At 37.9% G+C, this 11,686-nt stretch overlaps 1 protein-coding gene across 1 annotated transcript in view; it reads left to right on the top strand.

Annotated features, from left to right (window-relative positions):
• LOC115606051 (pituitary tumor-transforming gene 1 protein-interacting protein-like) overlaps nt 1–6,985 on the top strand; it is a 30,447-nt gene extending 23,462 nt beyond the window's left edge. The window contains exon 7 of the mRNA XM_030481331.1: nt 5,311–6,985. Within this exon, the coding sequence (XP_030337191.1) occupies nt 5,311–5,360 (50 nt within the window). The 3' untranslated portion in view covers nt 5,361–6,985. The remainder of the gene's footprint in view (nt 1–5,310) is intronic.
• Nucleotides 6,986–11,686: the final 4,701 nt, after the last annotated feature.

Raw genomic sequence — 11,686 nt, forward strand, 5'->3', positions numbered from 1 at the left:
TATTCTTGATGATGTATATAGTTTATATTCTGATAACATGCAGACAAATGATTGTCAAAATAATTCAGTGGGACTTAATATAGAGTAAGTTTTGCTATAGCCTTGGATCTTCAGTCTTCATTTTTCACTGTCTAGTAAATACTTATGTTAGCATATTAAAAATAATCTAATAAAAATTGCTGCAAATAATTATGGAGACATTAGATTATTTTACACTTTTGTGCACTGCAGAGAGGATTCTCAGTTAAGTAGGCATGGATGAGTGGCAGAACAACAATGACTTTGTTTAACCTGATTTAGTAGATTAAGATGATCATGCCTGAAATTTCAGTATTTGGTTGGCTTTAAGGGAATGCCTTTTCCCATTTCATCCACCAGCTTTCCTTACTCCATTTAAATGGTAATTACACATTTATAATGCATTGCAGGTGTCACTCTAGCCACAGTCCTTTGGGAGCATTGGAAGCAATAGAAAGCTTTAGCAACCAGGAATACACACTTTGAATTGTTTCTTTGTTGCACGATTTGATAGTATTTTTCATTTGCTCATATATATGAATGCAATATGATTACACAAATTACATGTTGACTGTTAGAAAAATTTAAAGTAGAATTCAGAGTACTTTGCAGCTTGTGTAGTATACAAAGGAACTACAATTTAATTGCTGCTGCATTTGCTGCTATTGTATGTTCAGTATAGCATTAGTGAGAAGCTGCTTTATTTATTTATTTCAGGATTGTGCCTGGTATTAGTGGAAAGATACTTTCTCTTCATTTTTACAAATTATTGCCTTTCATGATTTTGGGCTTCCACACCATTTGCTTCAGTTCTGCAAAGGTTTTGATCAGCTAATTTAATGATACGTAACCCTATCTCCTTTATTTTGAGATGTTGATTTTTATATTCAGTAGTTTGTCACAGTAAGTGTTCCTTCTATTCAAGACAGATACTTTGTCTTGACCTTCTTTAGTGTTCTGAATGCAAAGCAGGGAAACCTTGTATTGCTATGTGCTGAAAGCTGTATAGTTTGTTAAGAATAGAGTTGTTAATCTGAGGGTTAAAAATGAAAAGTATAATAAGGGGGGAAGATATGCAACAAACTAGGAGGGTTTCAGCATATAGAGTTTTCTGTGTTTCACATGTAAGTTCTATTTTTTGGGCAGTGCTGGTGTGTGGTGAGAGATCTTGATGACTGAGAAGCTGCATAGTTAGCATAGTATATAATACTGAATATACTGGAAAGAGGTATTAATTTCTTACAATTGCTTTATAATTTCATGCATATTAATGGACCTCATTACTTCATACAAGCTAATGAAAGATGCTTGACTACTATACTTTTAAAATTTTTAAGTTTATTTATACTAAGTAGGTCAAATGTTAACCTCAAAAAGAAGATAAATAGAAGTAAAATTTTAGAAGTTCTTGTAAGTGCCCTGTGTGTCAATATTAAAGTTCAGCAGTAACATGTAATGGACTTTATTGCAAACAAGACTCCTGGAGCTACAAACATCTAGCTGCTCTGAACCCCTAAGTGTAAATTACAAGTTGGGTAGTTGCTCTCAATGTCAAATTGGAAACAGTTGAGAGAGACAACTCATGTCTGGTTCAAGGCAGTGCATGAGCTTTAGTTGAAGCAGACATGCTATCCAATTAGCATAGGCTTGCAGCTTCTCTTTGAGTGTCAGGGCTAAGAGCAGCTGTGGCAGCTGACAGGAGCTTTTTGTCATGCTCCTTTTTTTATGTCTCTCTAGATTGTTTTTGTCCACTTACTGGAGCCTAATACAGCTTCTTCGGTAAGAACTGGTGCAAGAGATGAGCTGCTGTCTCCCTCCTCTTGCATAATGTAATCTTGTGATGTACTTAGAATACTGATAAAAGAAATTTAAACACTGGATGCAGATTTGAGAGCAAGACTGAGAGCAAGGTCTATCAGTCATTGTTACCTCTGTGGCTATCTTTGTTTGCAAGCAGAGTTTGCCTTTTCTTTAGACTACCTTCTTTCCTGGGAAATGAATTTTTTGAAGTCATGATCACACTGATTTGACCCATAGTTCTAAAGTCCTGTTTAGTTCCAGTGTTGCATAATACAACAGATCAGAGTAATTTTAAGTTAAACATACCAATGTCTCACTGGTGATAATTATATCTGTTCATTCCTAAACATAATTCATTAAAATTAAAGCGAGTATGACTGGGAATGGCATTTGCAATAATGAGTAAAAACGACACATTCATTTGAAATATGAGAACTAGTTATCTAAAATGGCTTTTGGCTGAATGTTTTGGGGAAGAGGTGGATAAAAGTATATTTGCTCCTCAAAGTGGCATAGGAAAAGTTTATCAGGAGTCTTACACCATCCTCTGATTAATTTGAAATTGGCACTACTGGGTGTAGAACATTGTTTCTATTTGATTTCAGCTGTTTAAACTGTAAGAGAAGGGTGTCTAGTGTTTTACTATGCTAGTTCCAGACCTATGAAGCGTCAGGTATGTATCTTGGATGAAATACAATAAAGACATAATGAGCACCTGCTAGACTATATAGAGAGAAGTCTGCAACCTAAGTTAATTTTGGCAGGGAACGTGGTACATCTTGTTACTTTGTGGAAAATTTTTTTGAAGTTTGGTGCCTTCATTTCTAAATGAAACTTAGAAATGTGCAGGAAGTTTTTGCAATGTCAATTGTAATTAAAATACATTCATTTTTAATACTGTTACTAGTGTTCTGTAAATGTTGTATAGATGTGTTTTGTATTTGGGAGGGGTGAAATACAGAAGTACTGAAAGAATTTTTGAATTGGGCTATTCAGTTGTCTTTCAGGTAACTAAATATATTAGAATCACAGAATCATGGAATCATAGAATAGTAAGGGTTGGAAAGGACCTTAAGATCATCTAGTTCCAACCCCCCTGCCATGGGCAGGGACACCTTGCCCTAAACCACGTGGCCCAAGGCTCTGTCCAACCTGGCCTTGAACACTGCCAGGGCTGGAGCATCCACAACCTCCCTGGGCAACCCGTTCCAGTGCTTCACCGCCCTCACAGTAAAGAACTTCTTCCTTATATCTAATCTAAACTTCCCCTGTTTAAGTTTGAACCCATTACCCCTTGTCCTACCACTACAGTCCCTAAGGAAGAGTCCTTCCCCAGCATCCTTGTAGGCCCCCTTCAGATACTGGAAGGCTGCTCTGAGGTCTCCACGCAGCCTTCTCTTCTCCAGGCTGAACAGCCCCAACTCTCTCAGCCTGTCTTCATATGGGAGGTGCTCCAGCCCTCTTATCATCCTCGTGGCCCTCCTCTGGACTCGCTCCAACAGCTCCATGTCCTTTTTATGTTGAGGACATAGGATCCATAGATCCTAGCTGCCAAAGTATTAACATGTCTGGAGGAAGGAGGGGGTAGTCGTCTGGAAATAAAGCAAATGTTTCTTCTCTGTATTTGGATTGAGGTTATATCAATGCAGGAATGTTACCTGAAGGCACTAAAGCCTGAACATAGGCCGAGGATAAGAGCTTTTTGTGTGTTAGCTTACCTGTCAGCTAAAGTAGATTTAACAGGCATTAAACTCTTTGTTTAAACACATGAAAGGTAAGATTAAAACTTGAGAAGTAACTGCTTTCTAAGAGTTTAAAAATATAAAAATCTCAAGATCTCAAAATATTGTAGATGATTTTTGACAATGCTGTCATCTAACCATATTCTTATTGCTCAAATGCTTAAGAGATTTTAATTTTCTTTTTTAAAGCAATTACAGAAAGGGGTAGTACCTTTGATGCAAGGTACTATGCCAGGTAAATAGACTGTATTTAACATTCCCTGGTTGAAGCTTTATAAATGTGACTGGCTTACCCCTTCTTTAAGAAATAAGGGCCATTACATATGAGGTCTGGTTTTTATTTTAACTTTTTACGAATTGACTGCTTCTAATCTTGTGAATTTGAGTATTTATACTCAAATTGAGTATTATAGGATTTTTCATAATTATTCCTTAATATTTGTCATTCCCTGTCAGGTAGCTAGTTGCAGTTACTGATACAATAATCAGCACTAAGCAGTCATGCTTCTTGATTGACATCCTAGAATCCCCTGGCAGTTCAAAAGTGCAACAGGATAGGCACAGATAGAGTTTTTCAGTGCCATTAGCTTTTGACTTTCAGATAAACAGTGAATGTTCAATATCTGTGTGCAGATGCATGTGGAAAAGAGGTATGGTGTGAAAAGGTCTGAGGGGAGTTCTTGCAAGATTTGGCAGTGACTAGAGAAAGACTAGTGTAATCTTTCTCTGCCACTGTTGTGAATATGAACATTTGTGTATTGGGGTTGTTTGGCTTAGCTGTCTTCTGTCTTTGTGTTCTAAACAAATGAGCTAAAGAACAGTCCAGGCTTGCCAAACATCATTGTAAAGATCTTGGTAGAAAAGATAGTGGTAGTGTTTGTGTTCTTTCACAACAAAAGGTCGGCCTCTGTGCTCGTAATTATGGGACTCCCTTATTTTCAGTGTGCACTTGTGCCTAGCCCAAATCTGGTGTGTCGTTTGAAGTCTCTTTGAAATAATTACTGTATGGAAGAGTGATTACTTAACTAACCCTTACAGGAGATGGTATGCGTTATCAGACACTCAGCATAATTGGATGGCTTTGTGATGCTTTCTGTAACAGTATTCTGGTAAAGTCATTAAGAATCTTCATGATGGAAACATACTGCAATGTGGATTAAGTGATGCTCTTATTCTGGTCCCCAGAGGTTTCGGTGCATGTAGAAGTGGTCTTCATTTGTTCTTAAAGATTATTGTCCTGTTGCAGAAATGCTGTAGGTGGCTAAATGTGACAGATGGCTGTGTATAATCAAAGTACAACTAAGTCAAAGTAGCAGCATCTTATATTTTAAAAGGATGATAATCTTACAGTCACTTGAATTTATAAACTGGCCAGTCTGAATCTGTTCTTTCTGAGCCATCTTTATGCTTAGATTTTTGTAGACTTTACTCTCACAAATGCATTTTGCAGGTTATACCTCACAAATGAGAAATGTTTTTTCTCTAAGAATTTTTCATAGAGAAATGCTCTCTCTCTGCTAAATCGTGGAATGTCTATTAGTTATTATAGGCTGAGAAATGAGAGTGCTTAAGAATGCTTTCAATTTATTATTATACTTAAGCGTTTGTCTAATAGAGCAATTATTACAAGACAAGAATTGCTTTTTGGTTTTTTTTATATGGAGTACCTATTACAGTGAGGTCAGTAAGTCAAGGTTTTTATGTAATACTGGTAAGAAAATGATCAATGCAGTCTTGTTTTGTTTTACAGGTCTTCTCCAGGATTCTGATAATCCATACAGCAGATTTGAGAATGAGTAAAGCTGAGCACCTTTCACTAGAGCTGTACCTCCAGAATGCAGGAAGATAGTTTGTTTTCCTTTGCCCTTTGGGCTTTTTTGGCTTCTTTTTTCCCCAAAAAATTACATTTGATTTTCTTTTTTTTTTTTTGTTTGGGTTTGGGTTTGTTTCCTGGTTGTAAAACTAGGATTGGATAAAGATTTCATGAAATACATGTTTCTGTCTTCTACCTATATAGAACTAATTTTTTTTAAAATGCTTTGGTTGTTGAAATGTTGGCTGATCCTTTTTTTTTTTTTTTTTTTTATTTTATGGTGACATTTAAGTGTGAAATACTATCTTTCCTCCTCTTAAAACTGTATTTTATTACTTGATGTAGATAGCTAATAGGCACGATCATGTGTTTGCATTCAGTCTTAACTGCCACTTAAAACACTTGTTGCCATGTTCCTAAATAAAGATGTTTCCCTACTGTATCTTTTTTTTTTTTTTTAAATAAAAAAGGCAATATGGAAGCACAGCTTCACACAGCAGAAATAGCTGTTGTTGATATTGATGAGAAAATACACCAGGCACATTCTTCTGTGCTACCATAATATGAGAACTGGGTGGAGTTTTTTTCCCTCTGGAAAAAGATCTTCGAGAGTGTAATGTCTAGGGTTTGAGAGAGGGGAGCATATTTGTCTCTGAATTTTTGAAACTCAGTTGTGGAAATATTAATATATACATACTGATGTAAAAAAAAATGGCTCTAGTTAGCAAAATTGGAAGAAGGTCATTCTTGAAATCAGCATAGTTATGTGTGCCTAAATTTAAGCAGAAGCATCAGTCTGTGTGAACGCTTTCTTCTGTAAGCTTAATATATAATTAACCAAAAAAAAGTTGCCAGATTCTGCATTTTACCAGGGTTAACCCTGGCCAGCAGCTGAGCACCACCCAGCTGCTTGCTCCCTCCCTCCAGTGGGATGAGGGAGAGAATGGGAACAGCAAAGGTGAGAAAACTCTTGGCTTGAGATAAAGGCAATTTAATAAGCAAAGAAAAGGAGGATAGGAGGAACAAGGCAGTCACCACCTCCCAGAAGCAGGCCTCTGCCTCCCCTCAATTTTTGTTGCTGAGCATGATGATGTATAGCCTGGAATCTCTTTTTGGTCAGTTCTGGCCATCTGTCCCAGCTCTGTCCCCTCCCAGCTCATTGCCTACTTGCCGGAATGGGCAGAGTGGGAAAAATGAAACCTCGATGCTGTGCAAGCACTACTCAGAAAAAGCCAAAGCATTGGTGTGTTATGTGCACTATTCTAGCCACAGATCCAAAGCAAAGCACCATACAGTTACCTCCATCCCAACCAGACTTAGTACAGTAGGAAAGCAGTATTTTTGTAAACTTTTATTGTTCTTTTGATATTTCCGTAATGTGATTTATTTCCTGTCTTTCTTTTCATAGAGGTGTTTATTGAGCAGTTTTAGTAGCTTACCAGTATGACACAAGCAAAGAGCTTTTCTCCCTCTGCAGTGCAAGTTCCCATTTATTCTGTACACTTTAAATAACCTTCCTTGCTGTATATTATCCATTAAAAAAATGTACAATATTGAAGATGTTCATGTAATTTTTATCAACATTCCTAAAATAAATATTTAACATCTTTAATTTGCTTCTGTCCAGTTCTGTTGTTCCATACAATTTTAAATTAACTTGGTTTAAAAGACATGATCAAATATGAGTTTGGGAGAAGGAAAAGGATTCACTTTTGCTATTTTTTCTGACAGAAGGATAAAATCTTAACAGCACAAAGGTGTAGTGGGAATTAAATCTTGCCTGTGGGTGCTGAGGTGAGCTGCCATTCCTTTCCAGTGCCAATGAACTTGCCACCACTTTGGCTTTTCACTGATTTTGGTACAGTGTTCGCTTCCATTCTTTTACTGTTTTAACTTCTGTAAACAGTTTCTCTCTAACAGTTTCTCAGGATTTAACATAAAAATGTTTCCCAGTTCCTGAATCTGTATTGTAATTAGTGTTAATGGAATAATGGTCCAGTTTTCCTTTTTGCCTTTTTTTCTCAACTCATATTTAGCACTTTATTAGTAGGCACTGTGTTTAATTTCATATGTTTCTTCATCTGTCAGCTATTGTCAAGACTGAAGTATTATTCAAATGGCTGTCTTTGAAGAATGATGGTCTGTGATAAGAGTTGATAGTGTGGAAATAAAACATGCTGATGGTTTTCCCTGGAGATAACTTTTGCAAAAATGATGAAGGTCTCCCTGCTGTCTCACAACCCGAGTAGTGACATTCCTGACTTAATAGAAAAGCATTTTTCTTCAGCACCTGCTACAGTATATGAAGGGCTGTCACATATTCTAACAAAAGGGGGGAGGGACAACCTTTCTTACAATTTCAAAGATGGTAAAGTACTTGGAGAACCAAAATATTTTGAGACTATGGAATGGGTGCTGCATTGCTGGAGAACAATTGTGTTACATTTAAAGAAAGTTGAGTGAAATCCATGTATTTTATCCACTGTGTTAGCTTGTCCTTCTGAAGCCATGGTTGCAGGTATCAAAAGATACCTGCAATTACAGTCAAATTTATCTTAACCAGACCTTCCATATACTAAGCTTTTAACTTTATAGTGTAGGCTATAATTTATACCAAATGTCAAGCTGGACATCTATTACTGTATAATTTTGCTTACACAGTTTAAAAACTGGTAATTTAATGACGCTATTGTGGACAGCATCCTTAAAGCTTAATAGAAAATAGAAAATGCAAAAATCTCAAAAAAAATCCCCAGACTTTTCAGATTTTTTAACCTTTTTTTGCTGTGTTCATTGGAGCAGTTAATTGGGTTGAAAATATCCTTATTTCAGTATATTAATTGCGGCCTTCTCTGCTTTCCTGTACATCAGTCTGTCTGTCTTTTACAGAAATAGAGCATTTGGCTTATCAGCAGAAAGGTTGCCAGTCTCTGTTTTTCAGTGTAGCCACAAGTAATTGGGAAAACAGCTGCAGGGAGAAGTAACACTGTACCTTTAGCTGAAGGAGGTGTGTGAACCAAGGTATTTATCACTTTCAGTATGAGCTTCCCCTCCTCCACCCTTTATCAACAAAAGAGAGAAAAGAGATGCAGCATATAAAAGAAAGAAGGGAAACAGCATAACCTGAGCATGAGATCCATAATGCCTCTGCTAATCATCTGTTTTTCTCAGACTTGACTTTCATTCACACTCCATTCTCTCTTTCGTCTTTACACTTTTTATTTTAGTGGGTTTTGCTTATTGACTTTAGTAGCAAAGACACTACTCTCTGTAAAGAAGAGCAATCTCAGAAATTAAAATATTAAAATATGTGTTTATCTTTCCACAGAACAGCACTTCCAGTACTGAAAACTCAGGTGAGTGAGCTTTAAAAGTAATGTTGCTGCGTATAATTTACTTATGTAAAGAGAATTTTAGCAGGGTGAAGCAGGCTGTTTGAACTTACCTTAATGCAGGAACACACTTTTTGCCACTTCTGAAATTGTGGATTTGACGATTAGCCTGTTGTCTCCACCATGTCTTGCTTGTTATTTGAAGTAAGCATATCTTTGTTTCAGACTTCCATACACAGTTTTCAACATCTGTCTTTTAAAAAAAAATCAGTGTGTCAAACTGCAGTTTCTTATTACACCATGTATGTGCCTGAGGAGTGGCTCTGAACTGCACACCAGTGTCTTGCAACCCTAGGATGCCCCCAGCTGAGCTGCTGGACATGCAGTTCTCCAGGTTTTCAGTTGGCCCAGGAAGAAGTGGGAGAGAATCAACTGGTGTGCTCTTCTTTCCCTCCTTTGAATGTTGGGGCCAAACAGGAACAGAATGATGAGGAAAGAAGACACTTTGAGAGGAAATGATGGGGAAATGATCAGGGCAGGAGTGGGGAAGTCGCTCATCTGGGGAAACAGAGAAGTTGGCAACAGCTGAACATGGCTGTGCCCCCAATTCCTGCCTGTCTGTAGGCTTGATCTGCTTTGGTTCTGGGGCTCTAATCAGCAGCCAGCATTCAAAGTGTGAATTGGGCAGGTTATGTGGAGGGAAGCTTTTCATGGCTCACATACACTCTCATCTTTTCTAAGAGCAAGGCCAAGCCTGCTGTCATTTGACTGATTTATCCATTCTGTTGGCCTTGTCCTAGGACAGACACTTGGAAGACAGAGAGGAGGGAAAGCTTGTCAAAGTAGGTAGTGTCGCATTTTGTGACTAAAGTATCCTTATCTCCAGAATACTCCTATAGCTGGGTTTCTGCTTGGTGACTCTTGCCAGAATCCTCTGAGACCATTACCCAAATGCTGCTTCACCCAAAACTTTAAAGAAAGGGTCACGTTTCTGGCACCTTCAAACAAAATCCAAAACCTATAGATCGTTTATTTTAATGGATTCACATGGTTAATACTCAATCTCTGGCTGAGCAAACACATTTAGTCTTTGTTGTGGCATGAGATGATCAAATGTTTAAATGTTTAGAAGTGTGTGTTGGCTCTCAAGCTCTATATTGTCAACTCCATGTCATTTTCATGTCTATGTCTTCTTGTTATGTATCTCTGGTTATGTGCAAGTTCAAGTGCCTTTATCCTCAACAACACACTTTAGTTATCAAAAAAAACAATCTCTGCTTTCTTTTCTGATGCTGTTTTCCTGTGGGAAAAGTTGTGAAGGGAATAGATAGTGGGGAAACAGTGGTCAAAAAAAAAAGAAAAAAAGGTGGTTTCTTTTGCACATCTTTGAGATTTGCTTTTGGTTTTCATTATATCCTGTCATCTTAAATAGAAGTCAAAATGCGCAGCTACTCTATATTGCTATATCAAACATTCCCACTTTGATTCACTTGCTGTATCAGTAACCAGACTTACTTCTTATAGAAAGACTGAAAATCTTGACCTTCCCTGACCTATCTTTCCCAGTTCACAAAGAAAATAGTAGTGTCTTACACAAGCTTCCACAAAGCAGGAAGGGCAGAAGGTAAGTCTAGACACAACTGCCAGTGGATTTCAGCAGCTGAACAAGTTTATCAGTCTTTTGACTGAATGTCTCGATCATCAGTATGTATTATTAATCAAGTGGAGCTACTTTTCTCTTGCTGATATAGCAATTGCTTCTAAACAAGAAAAAGTAATAGAAGGCAGAGTTTCTGAGCTGTCACTTTGAGTCAAGTCCTTGCGTGGCAGATAAATGGGTAATAGAGTAAGCAAAGTCACTTTGAGAACCATGTAAGCTTGAATCTGTTTGTGTATTAACATGATGAAGTAAGATGCAGGATGAAGATAAAGTTATTTGCAGTCAGTCCAGAGATGTGGGGTTTTTTTCCTGTTTTTTTAACTTTGACCTTCAGTCCAATCTGTGCAAGGATCTGTCTGGTAGCAGCGCAGCAAAAAGGATTAGGAAATGTTTAATTACCCCAACTTGGGGTGGATTTTCATGGTACTGTTTCTGTCACAATTCTGAGCTCATTGCATCTCCAACCTGCATCTCAAGGGCAACTTTTCTTATATCCCTACTTGTCACCTGGCTTGAAATAGAATCAGGCACTTGGTGTTCTGGCCAGCCCTAGTAACTTATTTCCCATGCATCAATTCAGGAATCACACGCACATACCACTCTTGCCCTCAAGGGGAGAGTCCTTCAAGCTCCTGTTACTTTTGACGAGTTCTTTTTCCTTTATATGAACTTGGCGCTTCTAATAACCAGATGACCTCTTCAGTCCTCAGCCCTGGCAGAACAGGGTTTGCAGCTTTTCAAGGTGGTAATCTCCAAGGTGACAATTTTGCCTCTTGTATTGCAGAAGTACCAAAGTTTTCTTTAATGCTGTAGTCTTCTTCCTGCATGTTCTTGAAGTTCTACTAATCTAGATCGCTACAGAGTGAATTCAGATCAGTTAAGCCCTGGACAAATGAGATTAGTATGGAAAAGAGTCAGCATGACATCTGCAAAGGGAAATCCTGCCTCCCTGATCTCCTGGGTTTTAGGAAGGTGCCAGTGAGCACATAGATAAAATCCTTCTAATATAATACAGCTGGATTTTTGAAGTGTCTTTGACAATATTGCACACCAGAGGTTACTGAAAAACCAAATTTGAAGGCTTGTAAAACGGCAGAGAGCAAATCATTTTTCAGAATGGAAAAGATGAGCCTTGGGGTGTTCCAGGGATCAGTGCTAGGACATCCTAGTCAGCACAGCAGTAGCTTAGGGAAAGGGGTGTGCAGTGAGGTCTCCTGATGGTAGTGCAGGCCAAGTTTGGAAGAAGTCTGTGGCAAGACCTCATGAAACAGAGTAGGTGGGCAGATGACCCTCAGTGTAGACAAATGTGAAGTAATGCAGC

This window comes from Strigops habroptila, chromosome 1 (assembly GCF_004027225.2).
Source record: "Strigops habroptila isolate Jane chromosome 1, bStrHab1.2.pri, whole genome shotgun sequence".
Classification (NCBI taxonomy): domain Eukaryota; kingdom Metazoa; phylum Chordata; class Aves; order Psittaciformes; family Psittacidae; genus Strigops; species Strigops habroptila.